We start from the raw sequence: 24347 nt of genomic DNA, 5'->3' as shown, positions 1-24347 counted from the left end.
ACAGAATTTTCCCGACTTTCCTCAGACTGTTGAATTTAGCTGTGATGATGGTCATGATTGCAGTTAGATTTTATATAGTAGCAAATTATCTGTAGAAAGATTGATTGCGTGTTTAAAGTTAGTTAGTTGATTGATTATGTTGTTTGAGTTCTTTCTGCTCATCAATAGAATATTATTATATTATTCTTATATATATACTGTATATATTAGTGTAAGGGATCCATGAACTCCAGTAGCAACAACTTGAATGACTTGTATTTGTGGACATTCAGAGTATACATAATATATCTCTATGCAAATAAACAGAGAAATGGATTTCATGTTAAATGTCGACATGCTGACATGATGCTCTGGCTGAATATTACACTAAGTACATCTTGTTTACAAAGATTACCATCATCCAGCAGCTGAATATGCATGCAGGCATATTAGCCTAGTCCACAGCACAGCTACAGTATGTACCAAGAATCCTTAATGGCTGTTTCTGACCTAAGAGAAGCTTGTTAATGACTGTGGCTGGAACAGCAGATTTTTGTTTTACTTAAACAGCAGATTTTTACACACGAGGACTGAGGAATATCCTGGATGCCACTGAGATTATACATGCAAACACCTCATTAAAGCAGCAATTTGCATGTTAGCAAAGTAAAGCATTTACAAACGATCTTCCTGGGCTCTATGCTTGTCTTGCGAAAGGGCCGAACATAAACCAGCTGCACAACAAAGGCAAAGATTCTGAGTGTGATAATCTGAATTGTGCGTGGACACAATGGGAGGACGTGCCGTGCCACGACTTTGAAGTCATTGTGGCATCTGTGCTAAAGGGCCTGAGTGATCTGGATGCTTTTCTCAAAGAGACGAGTATGAAACAGATCATCAGATTTCGATGGTGCAGTGTGTCAGATAGTTTCTTTTGAAGTAGAGATGTTCCAGTACCATTTTCCCTTCCTGATACTGATTCTGATACTAGACTCTTTTCAAAAGAATATACTTACGTAGAATAACGTTCAAATGCTCGTTAGAACTCGTTAGTTCACGTTCAAGAATGAACGCGATGGAGGACCATGGTTTGGAAATAACAATTAATGACTGATTTAGATTCAAATTTACAAATTAATATGAAACCAATTGAAAACAGTGCATTTACAAGAATATTCTATCACGAGTACATGAACTTGTCAACAGAAGAAAAATTGAGAAAGACAGAGAGCTCCCTGTACACGTGTTTACAGCTTCGACACAATTTATATGTCAATCAAACACAAATAAAATATAATGTCACCAATGTTAAGACAATGTGATCATGTGTGATATTCTATCATATAGCTTCCGTGGTAAATAGTGCCTTGCCAATGTCATGGAGTTTCACGTTTGTATAAATAAAGACTGCCCTCAGTATCTCTCCTCCTCTGACTTTGCTCCTCTCAACCTTTTCTCGATCCTGGCCTAACTCGATGCAGCTGGAAATGCCTTATCTTGTGTGTCCCAAGGGCCTTATAAGAGTCCTCTCTGAAACCCCTCCTCCCCTCCTCGGTACCCCAGAGGTAAGACCCCCCCTGCCCCCACCCACCCCCAATCCACCACATCTGTCGGAGCATCTGCTCCCAACGTGGCAGCCTGCAGCCCTCCACCCTCCACCCTTAACCGCTTCTGGTTTGCTCTGGACGAGTGAGCTTCCTTCCCGATACTAACAAACCCTCCAGTATTTCACTCTGTGTCTTGGCTACATCCCTGGAAACTTTGCTAATTGCTATTTTCATTCATTTCGGTCAGTCACGGTGTCTCAGTCGCACCTGTCTGCATTTTTAAAACCTCCTACCTGTGAATAACAGTTACTACAGGATACAGTAGAATAATAAATTTGGGACACAGCCATGGAGTAGATGCTTCACTAACAACAAGAAAACTAACGTGTCACATTTGAACTAATAACTGTTTTGAGCATTGGTTATGAGATAAGTGCACATTGCTTTGGAATGCGATCCCTCTTCGGATGCCCTGTTTGCTTCACTGGCATTGGTTGGGTTTGGATTTTTGAACTAACATCACATTCTGACATGTTTGCGAATAGATGTTTTCTTAATATGTCAACTGAATTGTCATTACAAAAACAAGTTACATATCATCTTTAAGACTTAAGAAGATCTGCTTCTCTGCTAACAAAGATTTCAAATCACTTTTGGCTTTAAAAAAGTGGAATGTTTACTTTCAATATTATAATCAAGTAGCTTGTGCAACATTCTCTAAATTCATTTGTTTTTTAAATAAATTTAATCTCGAGCTCAAGTTAAGTACAGCACAGGTGCGTACAGAATGGACCTGCAGCAGTAGAGGTGTGGTGTGAGGGGTTAGTGTTGTGGTCAGCAGTGTGGTGGTCCAGTGGTCGTTGGCCTCTGCGGGCCTCCCTGCGGGGGTCACACAGAAACAGTTCTGCTGAGTGGGTCACATTGAACATGCACTCAAAAAATACAGACGCTAACAAGAGCACACACTTACAGGTACACTCATACTGTACAACTGGGTGCGAGTATGGGCTCAGACCTGCACATGAGAATACATTCTGTATATAACATAAATCTATAACTGCTGTATTACACAGTCACAGTGCTTACACAGCAACTCCTCCTCTTGCCTGGGCCGTTCAGATGAAGGATGACGACCTAGCAGAGGCACAACCTCGGAAAATTAACTACATTTATAACGGCTGTGACAAACACATGCACACTAACACACACGCAGATGCACCGTCTCTCATTTTCTCTCATATACAAACAGTGCACCTCCCGCACTTGTTTACACTTTGCTATTTACCTTCAACACGGACAGTTTTCACCCTCACATTGCTACAGTGAAGCCTTCACTCTGAAACACATGTTTGCCTGCTGGCCGCATGAATGTGTCAGGCTCTTTACCTGTGATTCTTTGCCCTTTTTTCGACCAAAATCCACATAATCCAGAATTTTATTTGGATCTGCACGAAATTACACACACCCATCGTTACCAACCCCTAAATATGTCTGAACTTTTTCATTTAAATTAACACATAATTCTCTTCAACAACGAAAAATGCTCTTTCTTAAAATGTTAAAGAGTAGAAATCTAATTTGGGGACACCCCCTGTGATCCTGATCCATATAAAAATGTAATGGGTTCTTCCTTGACCCGCACATCAACCCTCCATCGAGTTTCCGAATAATACATTGAGCAGTTTTTGTGTAATCCTGCTAACTAATAGAGAAACACAGATGAAAACATTACCTCCTTGGCGGAGGTAATAAAAGCTATAAATCTCTCTGAGTAGCACATGCTCACTTATTTTACTGCTGATTGTCCTCTTTAATACTAATATTAAATATTGCTGAGGCACGATGCCCACAAACCTTTCAGGAAGTCAGAGGTTAATAGAAGTGAAACTAATCTTCCAAATGATACAGCAGACATGTAGCTGGATCTTAGAGGCTCTAATGTTTGGAAAATAGCAGAAGACAATAAGTAAAGATTGGGACGCAGCTTCTTCAGCCTCAGCAGGCGTCAGGAGGCAGAGCTGCCTCAGGTTTGTCAGTTCAGATATATGTATGTGTTGGAGTAGCAGGGGATAAGGTCATTCATCAGGATCTGTGAGGGGGTGTGTGTGTGTGTGTGAGAGAGAGAGAGAGAGAGTGAGCACAGAGGCTTCCCCTCAGCCAATGCTCATCAGGGGTAATGGTCCATAATGAATAAGAACCTAATCAATGTACATTACCATTAGGATTTATTCCCCCACTCAATCTCAGCTGCCCGGCCACAACATCATTTAGTCAAACCAGATGAGATGCTGTCCACAACCCATGTTGTGTTGAATCAGCCACCTGTCAGCCAGCATGTTTAATTTAGAGTCTGGTGCGCGCACACACACACGCACACACGCCCACGCGCACACGCACACACGCACACGCACACACACACACACACACACACACACACACACACACACGTAAAGGGTAGACCACCCTGCAGGGTCTATGTGACATGAAAGAGATAGATGTCAGGCTGGTAATTCTATTTAACTTTTCCTTGCCTAGACGCATTTTAGGGGGAAATGATACACAACAAATGTGGTCTCCACGCAAACACACAATCTGCATGATGTGTCTACTGCTAGAACCATAATAACTGTTTGACTGCCTCAAGTCTGTCTCTCTCTCAACTACATGTCTGACAATATTCTCCATTTTTCTTCATGTCAACAAATACCACGAGAAGACCAGACTCACTTCAGCACTAAATGTGTTAATCCACCACTTAAAATAGCCCCAAAAATGTAGTTTTTTTTACTACTTTTTTAAATCTAACTGGTTCAGGAAATGTTTCAGTAGTTTTTCCTCCATAATTGGTGATTTATTGACTTTTCAGTGGGCTGAAAGCTGAGTACCACAGGTCGGCAGCATCACTAATTCGTTGCTGTTTTTGAGTCTAAACGTGGATTTGTTGACAAACTTGACATGAGGGAAAACAGAACAACACCATCCTTATTCCTAAAATATTCACCAATACAGGCAGATAATGTTTGTTGTTTTCAACTGAACTGTTTGTGTCGGTACTGCTGATTATTTTCTCATGTGAATGCATAATAAAGGAGGTTCAGGATTTATTCTCTTTCCTGAGTTAAAATCTGCTTTTTTATTATTCTGAGTTGACTCGCTCATGTGTGTGTTTGTTTTGCATGTCACTCTTCAGTATGTTGTTGTTGTTGTTGGATGCACACAGAGAAATACGCACCTTTGTAGTTTGTCCTTCCATTCCAGTGAGATCTCTCTCTTTCTACCTGCATCTTCTGTTTGCGCTCAGCTCTGTTCTTTCCCCGTGTGTATGTTTTTGGATGTGTGTGTGTTTGTGTGCGTGTGTTTGTGCACAGCTGTGTCCCACCTGTATTGTGACGTCCCCCGGAGCTGTGCACGCTGTCATTTTCTGTTTAACAGCACTTTTCTGTTCCCCTCTTTCCCTTTTGTCCCACTCACTCTCTGTTATTTCGTCCCTGTTGACGTGTGCAGCCGCGTTGCACTCAATCCTGTGCTGTGTTGATTTGTTGGAGTCCCGCCTCCCCTCACCCCCGGTGCTTCTCTTGTGGTTTTTGTTTTTTTTCTTGTAGTTGCAGGATCCCCGCATGTATGATCAGGTCTATAGGTACTTAGACCTTCCAGGGCAGGTATGTGACAATACAGCGATTATTTTTAAAAAGACTGTTGATGTGTGTGATTTCTGTATTTTACAGGCCTGTGAAAAGTGTGTGTGCTAAAAGTCAGTCATAATGAAGTGTGGGAGGTGGAGAGTGCTGTTGTTGTTTAAAAAAATTGTCACATTATTGACGTTTATACACACGATTAATGATTTGATTTGGCCAGTCACTGAGCACTATTATGTCATACTGTTCCCAAGCTTGTATGACATAATATTATTTTCTGTGAAGTGCTTTTGCTTTTAAAAAACAGATTTTGTGAACTGTGTCATCAGAGCTGGTTCAGCACACTTATGAATTAGTTTTAGATGGATATGGCTGCCATGTAAAATGAAACGGTTTGGTGTTTACATGGATGAGGCAGCAACAGAAAAGAGTGTAAAAAAAAAACAGAGATATTAAAATTTTAGTTGAATTGTGTTTTTTGCTTTTTTTTTACCTGATCTGACTCACATTTTCCTTTTGATAGTATGTAACCTAATCTGTTCTTTTCTCTCTCCTCCTCTCCCCCGTCACTATGTTCTTCCTCTCCATCGTCACCATCGTCTCATTCTTGCCTCCACCATCCCCGTCAACTCACCTCCACCAAAGATGAAGGCAATAGAGCGTCCGCCGGATTCGGAGAAGATACCGCGGGCGCCGCACGACCGTAAAAAGGAGTGGCAGAAACTGGCTCTGGGTGCGGAGCTGGCGCAGGACATCCCTGAAGACAAGCACAGAGAGGCCAACGGATCTGCAGGTTACCATAACAACAGGTATGTGGAGGTGGATGTCCAGTATGTATCGCATATCTCATAGTAGGAACTTAGCCCTGAACCATCAGAAATACTCAAACATACATTTAGGTCCAAAACATACAGGCGTCAAAGGATGTGAGTAATGTGCACATGGAAGCCACAGAGATACATGATATAACTTCATCTAAAATAACAATGAGCCTCAACAGCACTGATTGGTGAAACACATATTTATCAGCAAGACGCAATCACTCGATCTGCAAAAATAATAAATTGTGCCCACTCCATCTTACACCAATTTACACTTGGCTGGCACAGGGGAAATGCAGCCACAGCAAACTAATGATTAAGGTCCCTCGTAGCTGTGATTGCGTTTATTGTGCCTCAAAGTTCGGACGCCACTCATTCGCAATCATTTCTCTGCCAGTCAATGTGATTAATGAGCAACGGTTTCAGTGTCGTGAAAGTTGAAATCTTTTCTCCGAGCATAGGCGACGACGGATCTCAATATAGAATGAATCCCCCAGTATGTGATGTTCAAATAGCCACGGTGTGCGTGACGGACGATACCAGCAGCATCACCCCGGGGATTTTTTGTAGCACATTTGAATTCATTGTCATAAATAAAAAAAGTATGAAGAATTGGTGCAAAACACAGCACCACATCAAACTCATTTAAAAAGTCCGGATTTTCATTTCCACACTCATCGATACCAACATCCCAAGTATCTCAGACTTTTTCATCAAGATTTACAGATAATTCTTTGGAGAAATCAACAAAAATGTAAAAAAAAATGTCAAAGAACGGGATTCAAAATTCCTGGATCTGCACCAGAATGAAATGAGTTCTTCCCTGAACCCATACCACAGAACTTCCACCTAGTTTTTTATCTTGCAAACAAACAATCAAACACTGATGAAAACATAACCTCCTTGGCGAAGGTAATAATAGAAAGAAGCTGGAAGCTTTTGAAATAAAATATCTTTATTAGAGGTTGACTACACATCTAAGAAAAACACGTCTTTCTCGATTTAATAGGTTTCACTGGCTAGGAACAAATACACCAATGAGATTCTTTATATATTTTCAGTACTGTTGGGACCTGGACCTCTCAAAGGGGCAGTGAGGTGATTTCAAACATCACAGAGTTCAGATAAAAGGATAAAGATAAGAGGATAAAATGCAGTTCTGCTCTGCAAAATTATTAATTTTGACTCTTTTCCTCTGATTTTAACTGGAGGCCTTCTCTTTAGTCCTCTAAGTATTATTCTAATGAAGCAATTCAAGGCAAACATGAGAGGAAAAGTCATTTTGGGGAAATTAGAAATTCTGGCTCTGTAAGAACCAAAAATTGCTGCACGCTGTTTCCAAGATATAGATAGATTTGATCTGAAAATGATGAGGACTGAAATAAATCGTGCACATGCGATCGTGTGCACAAGCCCCAAAAAGTATTAATAAGTTATAAACAGTTGGGAAACAGTGACAACAAGATTCAGAAGGACAAAACTTCATAGGTCTCAAAGACAAGTGAGAAAATGAAAGCGTACTTCTCTGCTCAGGGCTCCTCTGTACATGGAGCAAATGGACGGGCCCTTTTCGCTGGCGGCGCTGCCCTACACCCAGATGAACGAGCTGCTGAACCGCACCGGGGACAGAATGTATTCGCGGCCCCACGACCCTCCACCACCTCCTCCCATGCACCCACTGGGAGAGATCAAGCCACCCTCTGTGATCAGGTGGGACTAGAAACCCTCTACACACACACACACACGCGTAACATCAGTCTAATGTAATCTTAGGGAGCTTAGTTAAATGCACTATGTGTTCACTCGCATCTACAAACCAGAAAGATGCTGCAGCTGCGACACAAAATCCTGCTCGTGTGGTTTTCCAAGCAGATTCAAGTGTGAAGAATTATCTGTAAATACCATTTCACCTCGTCTCCGACTCACCAGGCGCACACATAAAATTGCGATCCTGCTCATAATCAATTTAGCTGGTCTATTTCTTTCTTTCTCGTACGGATCAATACTGAGTGGCATTCTATCACGTTTCTTATTGCCAAGTTTTTGTTTGAGGATTTTTTGCTGTTAGAACTGAACAGAAAAACACAGGGAAGAAGGGAACGCTGGATGGATGGATGGATGGATGGATGGATAGATGGAGGGAGTTTTGTTGATTGAAGACAACAGAAAAGGGAAAAGGCTCAGAGAGGGGCAGGATCAATAAAGTGTTAAGGCCACTGAGCGTATTAAAGGTTGTTTTTCTGCTGCATATGTCACCGTTTGAAGGAATGGAGAGATCAGAGGGTATGATTAAGGCTGCGGCTACGGCACCACAGAAACATCATCGATTTTCCTTGCTGAAGTCCTTGCAGCGTGCCATCTCCTTTTCTTAAAAACTCTTCATCCCCTGTTCTTAGTTTTCACTCCTTTTACGATGTTACATTCTAGTGTCTCTTCTTTATTTCACCATCATCATGCCCTGTATCTCGTTTTCTCACTGCAGCATCAAGTGTGCTCGGAGGAAATACTCGACGCGTATTTTTTCCTCTTCTTCTCTTTCGCTCGCTGTGCTTTGTGTTGCAGTGTCCTCGGTTAGTAGCTCGATCCATCCACACAGCTTCAGCGTCAGTGAGCGGCCATAACTGATAACATTCGGTCCTTAGTGTAAAGAGGAAGACACACTTGGCGGCGACAGAGGAGATATCGGGCTGAAAGACACAACACTCACCCACTGAGGACCTGTGTAGAATCTGTGGAAATAAAGCAACATCTCTCATTGTTATGAAGATTTTGCAGAAAATGTTGTTGCAAATTTCCCCATTGTGGGACTAATGAGGGATTATCTCATCTTATCTTAAGGAAGTTAAGATACGCTGACCTGAACCTTTTGACTCTTGTTATCATTATGTCCGTCTCTCTCTCTCCAGCTCCAGTTCGGGTTTTTCCGACAGCAGACCTCAGTCTCCGGCACGAACAGGAGGATTCAACTCCAACACTCCTCCTCCTCCGCCTCCACCTCTTCCCCCTCCGCCTCCGCCCTTACCCTCCTCAGGCATGCGGGGCACCCCTCCTCCTCCCATTCCTCCTCTACCAGTCCAGCAGCCCATGGCGATCCCACCTGCCCCTGCTCCCCTCCAGATTGCTCCGGGGGTGCTCCACCCGGCGCCTCCGCCCGTGGCGCCTCCACTCCACTCCTCCTCCCCGGCTCGTCTCCAGCAGGTCCTGGACAAGGGCCCACCCATGAGCTTTGGTACCCATGCGGATGGCAACATCCTGCCTCCTCCCCCACCGCCTCCTCCTCTGCCTCTCCCCGGAGCGCGGAGCTCCTCGCCCTGTCTGTCAGGCCCGCCACCGGTGCCGGCCTTCCCCTCAGCAGGAGCCATGGCCTCACCCCACAACCTCCACGATTTGGGGTCCAAGAGGCACCATTCAGCCAGTCTACCGCCCATCAGCGATGCTCGCAGTGTCCTGTTGGAGGCCATCAGAAAAGGTGGGTCACGAGCTGCAGTTCATAAGTTGGAGAAATGCATCAAATCTATAAAATTACACTTGAAACAAGTATTAAAAGCATCAATTGATTGACAGATCTTTTAGAATGTCAAAAATCTCAAATGGCTCAGCGACTCAAATTTTAATGCCGACTGATTTTCTTAACTTCGTGTACGATAGTGAATTGAATAAATGTCACATGTGGCTGCGAGAGCTTTGAGAAATGAGAAAGACAGAACTTGTTTAGTCCTACTTAAGGTTTTCCGCTGATAAAATGGCTGTTTTTACATATTGAGACTCTTTCAGAACAAGTTTATACACTTACGTAATCCACGAAATAAGAACATCCAGTATCTCTCTTATTATCTTTGCTGCAGGCATACAGCTGCGAAAAGTGGAGGAGCAGCGAGAGCAAGAGGCTAAACACGAGCGAGTCGGCAACGACGTGGCCACCATCCTGTCCCGGCGCATTGCTGTGGAGTACTCCGACTCCGAGGACGAGTCCGAGTTTGACGAAGGAGACTGGATGGAGTGATGGCCGTCAGAGAGATGGGGGAAAAAATAAAAAGCAGCGGTGGCAGGAGAGGACAAAATTGTTCAGGTGCACCCACCTCCAAAAACCCTGCACCCCACACCTCGCCATCAGAGTCCTTACCACTCCGGAAAGAAGAGGAACGTCGTTGTTGCCCCATTTATCCCCTGTCGAAGTTTTTTATCTCGTCATATCTCTCGTCTCGTTGTGGATTGTGTTTGGAGGACAGTCTCCACATCGCCCTCGTCCGTCTTCTCGTGTTCCAAGAGAGATTCTTTTGCATTCATTCTTTTCTGCACTACAGGACCTTTTTTCAGCTGGATTTCTCCTGATGAAATCCCCCATGTTTACTATTGTTATACATGAAAATGACTTTTATTTTGAAGAACCACTTGTTTTTATTTCTTATCTGTACATCGACATAAAAAAAGATGAAAAAAAAAAATGAAGGCAAGTTCTCCGGTACAGTTTTGTCGCCTGGTGGCTGAACACGGCATTGAATGACTTCTGTTTTAGCTTCTTTTATTTACCTTTTCCTGCTGAAACGTTTGCAGTTTTAATAGGCCAGTAGTTTGCAGACACTGACCGCTACACCAGTGGTCGCTCAGTGTGAACACAAGCTGGGTTGTCTTTCGTTTTCTCTTGTTATCAGGACTGGTTTTACTACAAAGAACAAGCAAAAGATTGTGCTGGTATGTCAAAGGTCATAGAAGGATTGTTTTACGGTTGAAAATGAAGGGGAAGTAAATAGACGTCTTCGGCAACGTGTGTGCATTTCCATCCACTTACATCGAAAACATTACCCCAGGGAAATAAATGCCAAGAGATTGAGCTTTTCTTTTTTTTTTGTCTGTCCAGGTTCTGAGGAGCCATGTATGCTCATGTTGACAAAAAGCAATGTCTATGACAAACACTGAGCCATCAGTTTGTAGGGAAAGGAGCCTCAAATCCTTCTCTTGCGTTATTAGCCACAGATATGGACACTGGAAGTGATGAGACGCTGTAGTTGTACATCAGAGTTCCTGCCTCTCTTATTGTTCCAGGTGAATATTCAGTGTGCAGAGGAAACACTTTGAGAAAGGTACCCACCAACCACTCGATACCACCAAAGGCAGCTCTTTCCTCAGATCCCCCCTTTACTGTGGACCCGCCCACTATCGAGAAGCCTTACCTCGTTCAGTCCCACAGCAGCAACTGTTGTTCAGAAGAAGAAATTAGGGCACGATCGCTCCCCCTTCAGGCCTAAAAGGAGGAGGACACGTCATGCCTTGTTGTGGCTCATTTCAAAGCAAATGTCTGCCATCTTTTTCCGTTCGTTCGTTCGTTCTTTCTTCTACTTGCCTTATTGTTCGTACAAAACGTATCGTTGAGTTGATGAATGTATTGTGCTGTTACTACTTACTTGCCTGCGCTTGTATGGATTTGCTGTTTCTATGTTTGGGAGTGGGGAGGGTGGATGGGGGGGAGGGCAAAGGGACGGGGGTGGACAGTAACCCTGGTTTAAAAAAAAGAAAAAGATTAGATCAATACTGTAAACCATGTAACTTATGTAACTGTTGACTGTAACAGTTTGCTTGAATTAATAAAAATCTAATGTTATGTTTCAGCTCTACACGTTTGGGGTTTGTCGTGGAGCTGAGTTCATCTAAATAAGTTTGATTTGATTTGGCACCAGCCTGGATTTTGCTCTTCAAAGCTTAAAATGTGTCTGTAGCTGGAAAAGTGCAGCTTCATAAACAGTTATCTGGCTCCTGACTTGTTAAACTCGACGGAATTTTACACAAGCTGCTTTCAGACGTGCACTGATGTCCACATATTGTCCTGAAATGATCCAGAGGGGCTGCATGTGAGAACGTAAATGTCAGAGTCAGCTGCTGCAGATTTTTTAACGGAACCTTTCCTGCCAGTTAAATATATCAGAGTTAGCCCATGTGATGATAAAGCAGGGACGTTTCTGGAAAATTTCACAGCGAGCGAGTGGGTGTGTTAACATTCTAACACACGATCGGACACAAATACAAAGATACAAATATCTGATGATGAAAAAGAGGAGCCATACAGGAAGAGGGTGTAAAGGTTGGTGTCAACTGGGAGAGACGGTGAGTTTTAAGAGCTTTTGGTGAAATGGTTGCCACCCTTGTCGATGTGCTGTAAACAAAAACAGTTGATTTCCTCAGCAGAATTTATACGTCATGTCCTACCTCCATAATGCTTTGCCCATTTCTGAATGTTCCAGACGTTTCCTTGTTCTGATCGGACCCTGACAATCTTCTGTTGACCCTAATGACTCCAGTTCTTACAGCGACGATTAGAAATATTCACATTATTATGTTGAATAATAATAAATAAATAAAGGTTTTTGTTATTAGATGAATGAAACCAAAAGTAAATCATTTGAAATCACGTGGATTTAACATTTGAACACTAAGATGAGTTTTTGCATTACAAGCAGTTTGATGTATTCCATCAGGGACACACATTTATCTACTGTTCCTTAAACTGTTATAATCTTACCAACAGATGACGATTATTACCTAAACAAAATCTCTGTAATTAATTGACTTGAGTCTGATCATCGATAATCAACAGCTAAATCTGCTCATCCAGTTTATCTGTGGGATTTTCCACAAATAATCCACGTCTGGATCCTCCTGTTCGACATTATCTTGTCAGATGCAGAATGAAGAATGACAATCGCATGTTCAGTGTCATGTGCTGTCACACTTCATTCTCACCTCCTTTTGTTTCCCGTTTCTCTCTCGTCTCGTTTTCTTTCCACCTCCCCTCCCTTTTTCTCGTCTTCTCACCTTCCCGCTCCTCATCTCTCGAAACAGAAGATGCTCCAGGAGTTGTCATTCTTGTTATAATCACATCCTCACTCTTTATCTTAAATCTGCATTTTCAAAAAGACACTTTTCAGCTTTCATGTAAGGGCGGCACGTGACATCTGTGTTTCAGACACATGGCAGCTTTGGGACTGTATGAAATAGAACTTGAATACACTGTACAGAGCTCTCATTGCAGTTTACAGTATGCTGATGCGAGGACGCTCATTAAAATGTGAGTGTGTGTGTTTGTCTCAGGGGAGATGATGAAGAAGATTTAATTACCAGCTACGGTGTTGTTCTACTCATGCTGGGACGTGTCCAGTGGTTTCACCTTGGAGGAATGTCTCCCTAACAACAGACCAGAAATAACTTATCTTAAATAATCATCAATCTGATCGGCGCTGCCACGCTGGACGACCAGTTTTGCAGGTTTTCACTTGAATTGTGCTCGTGCAGAATTTCCCTTCTTAATAATATAGAGCAATGATGTAACACGTGTTCCTCTTTGCTGTAATCTACACATTGCATTTATGAAACAGACGGATACAAACAGGAAAACATATCTGCGCATCAGCTGTTTATTATAAAGTATCAATGATTCTATTATTCTATTTTCTACTGAGACTGTTCAATCAATGTGGTTGAAGGATTTGTGATGTGTTACAAAAAAGGGTTTATGGTTACAGACAGAATACATGAGAATGTTATATAAACACTGTATAAACATAGATGCATCAAAATACTAAAAAATAGAAGGCATAGCATGAGCAGCGTGTATTTCAATTATTTACAGCATAAATAATAAATAAGACTACCCGAGTCAAAAAGCTTTACAATACAGCACTATTCACTATTGGCATGAGCTACATCGTAATACTATGGAAAACATAGTACTAAAAACAAAGGTTTAAAGGTCAATTAAGTTATTAAAGTCCTACCTGTGTATAATTGTACTGTCATTTACCGCTAACCAGCAGACTCAGCAACTGGGCTCCACCAGGCTCAGCATGTGTATTATAAAGTTCCAGCAGTTTCATGAGGCCTATTCTTCCTGAAATAGGCTTAAAACCAAGATCTATTTGAATTAATCTATTTGTGGCGACGCCTCTGTTTGAGAAAGTATGTTAAAAACATAGGTGGCTCCACCCAGATCTATTTAAAAACAGAAATAAAACCCACACATTTACAACATATTTCCTATTTACGCTACCAACCAATGTATTCAAATCTGTAAGAGGAAGTAAGGAAAAGTATATTAAACTAATGTTGTTTTTATTGTTGTACAGTATAGGATGTTAATACCAATGAGTACGCAGCACTGTGTAACCCAGTGATTAGGAAATATCTCTAATAACTGCATTAAGTCATATTGTTTAAGGCTGTGCACTTTGATTTCTTCCCCACAGGCACAGTTATGCACTAAATACTCTGTAAAATCAATGAAACTCATTTTGCATCTTAAAACCCTCCAGTCTGCCCTGTTGATACGACATGTTGCAGGACTCACGTTGCCGGGGGGCAGTTGCAAAGGATGAAATATTTCCTGCTGTCGTCACTTAACTTTGAGGGTGTTACTCTTCCGTCGAGGCAGCTCCTTCTGGACCTGGCGTGCGCGCGTGCCCAATCCCAGGGACTGCAGTGACTCGGTGATGAAGCGCTGCGTGGGAGAGACGCACAGCATCACCAACAGCTTGGCATCGCCACCTAAAGGACAAGATGGAGAGTGACATGAAGTCAATATACAGTATATAGTGTTTAGGAATAATATACTGATGTGTGGAATCTTTAAGATGGATGGGACATCACTGTTGGGTGGGAAAAGATGTGTGTGTGTGTGTGTGTGTGTGTGTGTGTGTGTGTGTGTGTGTGTGTGTGTGTGTGTGTGTGTGTGTGTGTGTGTGTGTGTGTGTGTGTGTGTGTGTGTGTGTGTGTGTGTGTGTGTGTGTGTGTGTGTGTGTGTGTGTGTGTGTGTCACCTATGGCATCCTGAAGTAGATGGGTCAGTTTGCTGTTCCTGTAAGGGATGTGTGGTCTCTGTTCGGCCAGAGCTCCCAGGACGTCAGACAGAGCGGAGAGGCTGCGGTTTATACAGGACACCTCCCACAGAGCAGCGCCCGTCACTCCAGACATACCTGACACACACACACACACACACACACACACACACACACACACACACACACACACACACACACACACACACACACACACACACACACATATATATTTCTGCTAAGGGAACATGAAGCGGTTGTACCAGTTTCAATCGACTGTTTTCCATCTTCAGATTTGTTTGCACAGTGAACCTGTGAATGATTTTGGTGTTTACAATCTCAACTAAAAACATATTGAGATCACAATAACTGAAACCTGTTCACATTTAAACATGTCCTGTCATCAATCCCTTTTTTGTCAATACTGCCTATTGGATTGATGAGGCCTTGTATGAAACACCTTAGTCCATCTGGCTTTAAACGGAGCACACTGTACTGTTTAAGAATCTGTATTTTCCTGGAGAAAGAATTCAGAGAACATCCCCGAGCACTGAGGCCCGACACTCACCGACACATTCACTCCCTGCCAGATCCACCAGCTGCAGCTTGGTCCTGAATGGAGCCTGCGAGATACTGGGTCTGGGGGAGGGACAAGGCGAAAGGGAAGGTGAGGGGCAGGGAGAGGAGGCGGGGCTTGCCAGGAGCTCGTCAGATGGGTAGCGGGCAGCGAGGTTGGAACGGCGACAGCGCGGGCTCCACCACTCCTTCTGAGTGGAGCGCTGCATGTCCTTCTTGGCGCTCTGCAGCCTGCGGGCTGAATGGGAGAGATAGAAAGTTACAATACAGGAATACGTGGCCATCAGCTGTCACTTATATGCTAAAATGGGTGAGTCTGTGTGTGTGTGTGTGTGTGTCTCACCCAGGGCCAGTGCATTAGGGCTCTTGGAGGAAATGGTGAGAGTAACAATGAGGTGAGAGCGTGAAGATTCGGTGTGAACCAGTGTGGGACAGTGAGCCCTGAGTTTCAGAATGCTGCTGATGATCTGCATCACCTCGGAGGCGCTGGACACAGGTCTGTAAACCATGCAGAGAAATGAAACACACACACACACCATCACCTGGCATTTGGGCAGGAAGCACACACTGACCTTAAACATACAGTATGTAGAATTGGCTGCTCGACATCTCTCAATCAAAATTTTTTTTAAAAAGACGGTGTGAATCCGCATGGGATCATGGGAGTTGATGGGAGCCGATGTCTCATGTTCACAGATGAGGTGATGTATCTAAGTTTTATTCATATTGTGAATGTGTTTTATAAATTTTATATTTTTTCTTCGTCATACGTCTTATAAGTTATAACAGAGATGGGCAAAGCGGATGTGACGCAATTTACATGGGAACGAAATGATAAAATGACTGCACCTCCTGAACTAGTAACTATCACACGCGACTCACAGTCTATGATCACAAACAAACAGGCAGTACTCACTCGTATGTAAGGGAGGGCACCTGGCTGGTACCAGAGGAGGTGGTGATGACGTCCCTGCGCTGGCTGCCGGCGTTCCCCTGCCCGTCTTTAGCCAGCAGGTCAAACACGTCGTTGTTGTACACTTCCATCACTGACACCTCCACTGTGTGGCTCTCCGCAGGCTTCTCAGAGATCAACCTGGGTCACACACAGGAAGAAATACACAGATAAACATCGGACAGGTCAAACAAGTACAGTCTACTCAGCTCTCTGTGCAAATTAGAAAAATAAGACACTCTGGAAATAAACAACAAAAGCCACAAAAGCCTCTTGAATTCAGTCATTTCACTCTGTAAATTGGACAATAAATTAGTCCAGTGTCTCTCACCTAAAGAGCTCAGCAGCAGCCTGGGGGATGATACCCTGCTGTGCCTCCTGCTGCGCCGTTGAGGACACTTCTGACGAGTGCGATCCCATCATGGTGTGAGTCTTCCCACTTCCTGTCTGTCCGTACGCCATGATACACACATTATAGCTGCAGGGCCAGGGCAGAGGCGGCATTCGATTAATGCCGAAGCCATTAAATCACATTATGTTGTTTGACATTTATTTCGTTCCCTTTGTTCTTCACCTGGAATCCCTCAGCTCACACAGGGTGGTGGTATTTGTATTGTTTAACACTTACCCGTCCAGCAGGGATGTAATCAGGGGCTTGACTTCCTCAAACACCGTGTCCTGGGAATCCTCTGGTCCATGAACCCTGGAGGAAACAACGTTACCACAGTGACCGCTAAATATCATATCATTAAAAAAACATCTTACAGTAATGTGCACCGTGCAGAACGTGGATGTTTTTAAAAGCAAACTCGAGAGCTACCTTTTTACTTTGAGGCTTTTAATCGAATTTTATTAATTAACCTTTAGACGTCTTAGACTGCTTTACAGTTTGTATCCTTTTCACATCTCTTTTAATCTATTTGAGTATTATTATTTTATCTTCATCATTTTAGCTCTTAGCTTTGATGGGTGGTGATATTGTTTCTATTTATTTTATTCTTTAAAGCACTTTGACACATTTTTTGTATGAAAATTGCCATAAAAATAAAGTGTGATTATTTTACCTCTCAAACTCAAACATCTTGTTTTGCACTGGCATTCCGGTCTTCAAGCAATTCACCATCACCGTGTCCTGAAAAACACAAAAATAAGGAAAAACAACTAATTAGGAACGTTGAGTTGAGTTAACAGCAACCAAATCAAATGTTCAAGTCTGTAACTCACATCACTGATCGCGTAGACCACTTCCTCAGATGAGGCAGGACTAAAAGTGAAAAGAAGCACAGTGTTAACATTGGATTACCTTCATTTATCATTCTGTATTTTATGGTGCTGACCCACCCTGATCCAGAGGTGGAGGACTGGACGTGGTCAAAGGATAGAACAGGTCGCACCCTGCAGTGAACTCTGATGTTACCTCTCAGCTCCTGTAGCAACACAAAGAAGAAACTGTTGATCTGCTGCAGTTCTTCTTGTACACACAACCCTTTACTTCTGGCCAATGTGGCAAGAAATCTTCTCTCCTCACCACCACTGTGTTGTGAAGTTCTTTCCTCCTCTGCCTCTCTGCCCTGCACCTCTCCTTCTCCTCCTCCAGAGAGCGCTCCAGAGCTGCAACACGGGCCTGCAGGTCTGAGTAGGGGAGGTAGAGAGTTTATTTTTAGACAAACAAGAAGACACCAACACTGAAAAAGCCTCCACTGGCTTCTCAGATGCATTAGACATGGCTCCATCACACGTGAATACACACCTGGCACCAAACATGCCCATTCTCACACACACACGAATGACATAACAGTAGATAAACAGTTCCAGGATGTGTCTCTTCCTCTGGGTTCAACAGAATTATTCTACCAATCAAATATTACTTGTCCATGTATCGAAAAAAGAAAGTATAATGGCCGATTCAACCAAAAATTTAATGATGTGTGAAACATTTTGGAATGGTGCATGTGGAATCCAATTTAGAACAGATTGCAAACTAGGTGAGCTACCAGGGGTCCCACTGGGTGAGATGCCCCCCAAAGATCTTAAACCTATAACGGAGGGTCGACCAATCTTTACATTTTGAAAAGTAAATTTTCGAAATGTTCAAAGCAAAGAGGCAAATATAGTTCAACAACAACGTAACATGAGAAAAACCAGCGAGTAGTTAAAGTCACAAGCCGGTGGGGTTTGTATCAGCACAGAATATAATAGTGTCATTGTGCTGTGATTACTGAGGGTAAATCTCTAAATTCCTCCTTCACCAGACATCAACAGTAAAAAGGTCAAGAAAAGCCACTTTGTTCGGAGCGGCTTGGAGTATTATGGCCTGGACAGCATGAGCTCAGGCTTATGTCTGCCACAGCGCCCGACGAGATCAGCCTATCGACAGAGCCGTGGAGACCAGCTGACTTTGCGGGACGGTGCGCGACAGAACAGTCAACCTTGGACTGGCTCGAGGGGAGGAGGGGGTGAGAGGTGAGAGAGGATTACTGGCACACACACACAGGCAGTGCATAACCTGTAACCCACTTCAGCAGGGACAAGTGGAAGTGTTGTAGGTAGTAAAAGGTAGAAAGTGTAAGACCAGGAGGTGGGAATTTAAAAAATGTCTAGACCACTAGAATGGAACTCAGTGGAGCTCATATCTCTGTCTGTTAGGAAACCACATTTACATTCACAAGATGGGGATTTCTATTTGGATCTGCACCACATTGCACACCATTTTCCCCCCATCTCCATCATGATCCATGAATTATTCTCCGAGAAATCAATGAAAATGCTAAAACGATGCCTCATCTCGAATTGTTAAAGAATTTGTGGATTGGCACCAAAATTGAATGGGTTCTCTCCAGACTGAATCAAATAAACTCAGATATTGTCTCCTTAAATTCAAATTCTCTATACAAATTCATTGCAAGGGTTAAAGTTACTTTTATTTGTTTTGACTTTAGTAAATCATCTTATTTTGTGGGCATGGGTGTTATTAAATATTATCCACAATGACATAACTCTGTTTTGATCAAACTTTAACATGTACTATAGATGTGAAAGACTTAAATAAAATTCTCTGCTACATTATTGTTCATAGAGTTGAACTCTTATGTGCAGTTGAACTGTGCAGTCGACTGTCCACAGTCAAACTCTGTGTCCTGTTAAAGCACTGATCCAGTATTTGGCTCCTTTAAATTGGAAATAACTACAGGTCAGTATTAAGGGCACTTACTCTAATGGCCGCTCTCATCTCACTGCACACAGGCTCCGCCCTGTGAAGCCCAAACCAGAGAGCTTGTGCCACAAGGAAAACATTCCCCCTGAAACCAAACTTGCGAATGATGTCATGGACGCTACATGCATGGCTCCACCCACTCAGATACTTACCCTGCACCTCGTCTCCACGGTGACCTTTCATGGAGGAGCTGGCTTGCTCCACTTTCTCCAGCAGCTGCTTGCTCTGCTCCTCCAGCTCGGAGGCAAAACTCACATACACTCCAAACACCTCACTCAGGTCCTGCTTCACCTCCTGCCACAAACACACAGAGGACTAGTGAAGTGTGGAGATGGGGTGTGTGACTGTACTCTTTGGTGTGTGTTTCTGTTTCCACACGACCTGCTCGGTGAATCTGTACCTGGATTCCAGACAGGAGTTTGGTGAGGCCGGCCCGGGTTTCATTCTGTGCCTCTCTCTGGTGCTGATGATGATGGTGCAGCGCTCTGGTCTCCTCTTCATGGTCGTGACGTAGTTTCCCCAGACACTGGAAAAGGACATAACATCAACATGATCATTTAAGCAAAGCATAGTATGTGAGGCAGTTGGGTTGGATACTTTTACTATTCATTCTTTCTTAACTTCTTATTTTCTGAAATAAGATTGTCTGGTTTGATCCTCAACTGTTGAGTGGTTAAGAACATAGAAGAATACAAATAGATGGTTTCTCTTATAGACACACAAGATAGTAGGCAATGATAATAATGTCATTCAGCATCACAGAATCCTGTTTTGTCATAACCCCCCCAAAAACCCCACAGATATCTTGGATATTGCATCTTCAAAGCCTTAAGAAGATTAACTGGATGTGTGAACCTCTATTATTTTATTTGCACGGTTTCAGACACTTAGTTTAATGCATGAGACAAAGACGTTAAAAAATCAGAGTGCTGTTGCTTGATCGTACCTCCAGTATTTGTCTCTTCATCTGGGTTTGATTATTCTAACAATTAGAAACTTGTTACTTATTGATGTAGCGAAAAGAAACCTGGTCAATTCTTACAAAACACTGACTTGGCCTGGCCATGTTGATGTGGATATTTGGTGCATGAAATAAAACTACATACAAGATCTTTCCAGCAGGTAGTTCGACAGGCCACAGTGTGAAAAGTACAGGTGGAACATGCACAGTGTGGAAGTATAACTTTTCTCACCATAACAGAAATAATGTGACATTTATCGTGATTATTATCGATGTGATATGAAAACTGTCCTCAAGCCCCAGGTCCAACAAGTCAGTGTTAATTGATATTAAATACTCTCTTACACATATGAAATGCAATTAACAAAGCATGTGAGTCATTCATAAAAAACCTTGAGCCATTCAGGAAGACAGAATTAATGACGATAGACACAGCTAATGCAGAGTAGAATAGACTGTTAAGCCTGTGCTGTGGGTGATGAGGGACAGAATAAATCTTCTTACGTCTGCAAGTCTCAGATGAAGAATAGCATTCTCCGTCTCCAGCTCCAGTATCAGCTCTTCTTTACTCTGAAAACACAAATACATGAAAGTAAATGCACATCGCAACTCTTGTGTATGTGCTCAGTTGCTGGATGAAGCTGCCACACACTTCACATTAGTCACTTACCCTCAGTTTGTGCTCCAGCAGATGAACCTGGTGGGCAAATATCTGGTCCCGGTTGATAAAAAGAGGCATTTTTTTTACTTCTCTGCAATAGAAAAAAGAAGACAGAAAGGAGGTAGAGGAGGTGAGAAAGATCTTCCTCCTCACCTCTTTCCTTCTCATCTGAACATGTCGTGTCCTCTCAGGTCAAGTAATCCGATTAGAGCCGGTCAACAGTAACTCAACTGTGCTCACCTGTCTGTGTGAGGAGGCCTCCAGCAGAGGCACTGCAGCCGAACCACAGCCTGAAACTACCCAGGATTCACTGTGCGTTTCCATTTCGGCTGCTGCTGCAGAAAACAGACATTGTTTAGGTCTTGAGGACGCAATAATTCACGTGATTCACGGTATTTTTTAAACTTTAGAGCAGGAAGAAGCGGCTGCAGCAGCACCAGCAGGCGACTGGTGACCGGCAGGGGGCAGCAGAGCCCTCGCGGAAGCGGTAAACATTGCGAAGAAGAAGACGCAGCACTTCCGCGTTGTCACAGTTTACCTCAAGTAGCTCAGCAGCGGTGCTTCCTGACACAAAATGGCTAAACTTAAAGACAAAAGACGAGAGAAAACCAGCGTCGCCACTGAGGTGAGACGTCGGAAGTGGTTTATTTGCCTCTAGCCAGCTAGCAGCTCTTTAGCCAACGCCTGCTAAGAACTGTGTCCCACGTTCAGCTTGTGGAAATGTCGCTCATTCATCCGCTGCCCTTTTTTTTGTGATTATTGTGTTTATTTAATCAATGTATTTAATCGATGTATTTAATCGATTAACTTCATGTCTCGATCGCAGATTGATCGATTGGAGGAGAGGCGAACGCGTTGCCACGACAACCTGGAGAGGGCGGAGTTCAAGAGCAGGAAGGAGCAGCTCTCTGACAGGGAGAGGTGAGGAGGAGGAGGAGGAGGAGGAGAATGAGGAGGAGGAAGAGGTTATTACATGGTGCTCAAGGATGGTGTGTTGTTTATTTTTCAAGTGAGGAACAGAACAATGCCAGACATACATGTGTACGGTGGCTGAGAGCTCAACGCGCTGTGAATTAAGAAAACATCATCATCAATCAATAACCTGGCAGCTCCAGGGTTATTCTCTAATAGACTATCTGACCTTATTCGTGTAAATCATTCATGCTTTGACATGGGTCGTACATTTCATTCATTATGGTCATAAAAGTCTGAAATTAAGAAGTTGTTGAAACCAGCATTTGACCTTAAAAATCTGATGTCTGGTGCTGTTTTACTTGAAAAATGTTTTTTTTTATCTATACCTCCTGAAACCTTATTGAGATGACTTTGAGTTGAAGGCTCCTGATTGAGCCGTTTGTCTCTGTCTCGTCTTTTCTCCTCCACAGACAGGAGCTGGAAGATGAAATGGGGCTCATGAATGAAAGGGTGCAGAAACTGGGTGAGACTGAACGCTTTGTTCAGAGCACGATTTCACCTGTTTACTCAAACCAGACTATTTTTCAGATAAACATCTGTTAAATACTCCTTCACATGAAGGATTACACCCACCCACCACATCCTTATTTGATTTCACAAACTGTTGTGTCTATATATAAGAATATACATTTTACAGATGGCATGCACTATGTTCTACGTGGTGACTCACACTGTTAAAATAAGGAAAATTTAAGACTTTACCAGAAATAAATCTGTTGCCACGTCTAAATGTGTTCTGCCATACCAAGAGGAAGCCTGCCAGTACCACACATTAACGCCTGCGCACCCATCTTGTGTTTCTTTTCCAGACAAGGAGCTGGAGACATTACGAGGAGAGAATCGGAAGAACATGGTGCTGTCGGTCGCTCTGCTCGCCATCAGTGCTCTATTCTACTATATGTTTTTCTACAACGAAGAGGACTCGTGATATCAAACAGCTTCTCCGAGGGACCCACTGCTCTTTCTAGAGCAATGATGTGAAAAAAAGAGGGAAAAGTGCATGGATGCATTACCTCAGTTCTGCCTGCAGGTGGCATCATTTAATTGTCCCTTTTTTCATCTGGACATCAAACTGGTTTCATCATCAGGCCACAGGTTTCTCAGCAGGGACGCTGGGGATGTTTAAACACTGAATACTCATCTGTGTGGATTTCTCTGTCAGTGCAGCTGAATATGTTTCACATCTCACTATTTCTTTTCTTAAACTTTTGAAATTACAACTATTTTTCAAATCTCATTGCAAGCTGGAACCTGGTGGTACTTTATTGGTATTACTCAGTTTATGTGAACAGAAAATAATGAAGAGGCTATTTCTCTATTTATCTTGTAACAAAATGAATAGTTAATCAACATCAGACTTGCCCGTTCATCATCCGATGATATCCCCAACCCAAACTTGAGGGGAACTAAATAAGCATTTTTGCTGTATTTTATAAAATGTGTTTATAACTGCCTTTTAATGACATATATAGATAATAGTGTATGAGCCACATGATGCAGTGATACATGTCAGACAGTTCGATGGATGGAGATGCTGCAAATGTTTTTCTTTGTAAATGTGATCAGGTTGTTGGGGGATTCACACAGGACCTGAAGAATGTATTGTTTTCATGACACCCCAATGCAAACCATTCACAGATAAGAAGAACTCAAAGATGCCAAAGATGTTTGTGAATGTTGTTTCACCAGTTACTTGGTCATGAATACATATTAAACGCTTTACATTCAGTTTGGAAGCACATTGTGTTCATTATCTGCAGCGCTTTTAAAAAACACATTTGATATTATTTAGAAAATCAAATTTGGATCACTTATTAGATAACTATCAGCTTTAAATTTAGAAATGAAACTTGTGGTTCAAACTAGTCCAACAAATGTGTCCTCATGAGGACGTTTGACACTGGAGACAGATTTAGAGGAGGAGGGTTTTGTCACCCATGCTGGGATCAGTGTGGCACCAGAGGATGGTCTGAGGACAAGGCTGTTTGTGAGTCTTTCAGCCTTCCTCTCCATTCTGAGAGAAGAAGAATATCAAACAGCATTCCTGATATTGATCCTCATCTCTTTCAAAAAGATGAGACAAGACAGACTCTTTTTAAGACACTTCATTACCCATGTTCCCATTTTATGGACTAAATAGACTAAATATGTGAAATAATTGCTATGTTGCATTCAAATTCCCCTACTGAAACTGTATCATACAAT

At 42.7% G+C, this 24347-nt stretch overlaps 3 protein-coding genes across 7 annotated transcripts in view; 2 read left to right on the top strand and 1 right to left on the bottom strand.

Annotated features, from left to right (window-relative positions):
• The window catches only part of wasf1 (WASP family member 1), a 50145-nt gene extending 39332 nt beyond the window's left edge, over positions 1–10813 (top strand). For 2 of the 4 annotated variants that reach the window (XM_035144117.2, XM_035144118.2), the window contains exons 6-11: positions 1461–1544; positions 5129–5185; positions 5807–5970; positions 7516–7692; positions 8889–9451; positions 9828–10813. In XM_035144117.2, the coding sequence (XP_035000008.1) occupies positions 1461–1544; positions 5129–5185; positions 5807–5970; positions 7516–7692; positions 8889–9451; positions 9828–9985 (1203 nt within the window). In that variant the 3' untranslated portion in view covers positions 9986–10813. The remainder of the gene's footprint in view (positions 1–1460; positions 1545–5128; positions 5186–5806; positions 5971–7515; positions 7693–8888; positions 9452–9827) is intronic. The other 2 variants (XM_035144120.2, XM_035144119.2) reach the window with 2 other exon arrangements.
• Positions 10814–13372: 2559 nt separating this feature from the next.
• Positions 13373–21625, bottom strand: kif25 (kinesin family member 25). Of its 2 annotated transcripts, XM_035144729.2 has the most exons (16): positions 21408–21625; positions 21177–21258; positions 21011–21076; positions 19946–20071; positions 19698–19839; positions 17860–17963; positions 17673–17758; positions 17556–17595; positions 17396–17463; positions 16960–17034; positions 16663–16809; positions 16296–16472; positions 15723–15877; positions 15372–15617; positions 14786–14941; positions 13373–14514 (listed from the first exon to the last, which is right to left on the bottom strand). In XM_035144729.2, the coding sequence occupies exons 2-16, from the start codon at positions 21243–21245 to the stop codon at positions 14363–14365; spliced, it is 1809 nt and encodes a 602-aa protein (XP_035000620.1). In that variant the 5' UTR covers positions 21246–21258; positions 21408–21625; the 3' UTR covers positions 13373–14362. The 2 variants fall into 2 exon arrangements, with proteins under 2 accessions (XP_035000620.1, XP_035000619.1); XM_035144728.2 differs by lacking the exon at positions 21408–21625 and having other exon boundaries at positions 21177–21378.
• Positions 21626–21641: 16 nt separating this feature from the next.
• ccdc167 (coiled-coil domain containing 167) lies at positions 21642–23870 on the top strand. Its single transcript, XM_035144730.2, has 4 exons — positions 21642–21792; positions 21994–22088; positions 22553–22605; positions 22952–23870. The coding sequence occupies exons 1-4, from the start codon at positions 21742–21744 to the stop codon at positions 23068–23070; spliced, it is 318 nt and encodes a 105-aa protein (XP_035000621.1). The 5' UTR covers positions 21642–21741; the 3' UTR covers positions 23071–23870.
• The last annotated feature ends 477 nt before the right edge of the window (positions 23871–24347 follow it).

The sequence above is a fragment of the Hippoglossus stenolepis genome, chromosome 20 (assembly GCF_022539355.2).
Source record: "Hippoglossus stenolepis isolate QCI-W04-F060 chromosome 20, HSTE1.2, whole genome shotgun sequence".
NCBI lineage: Eukaryota > Metazoa > Chordata > Actinopteri > Pleuronectiformes > Pleuronectidae > Hippoglossus > Hippoglossus stenolepis.
Note: the sequence above shows the minus strand (reverse complement) of the source record. Positions and strands in the feature narration are given on the sequence as shown.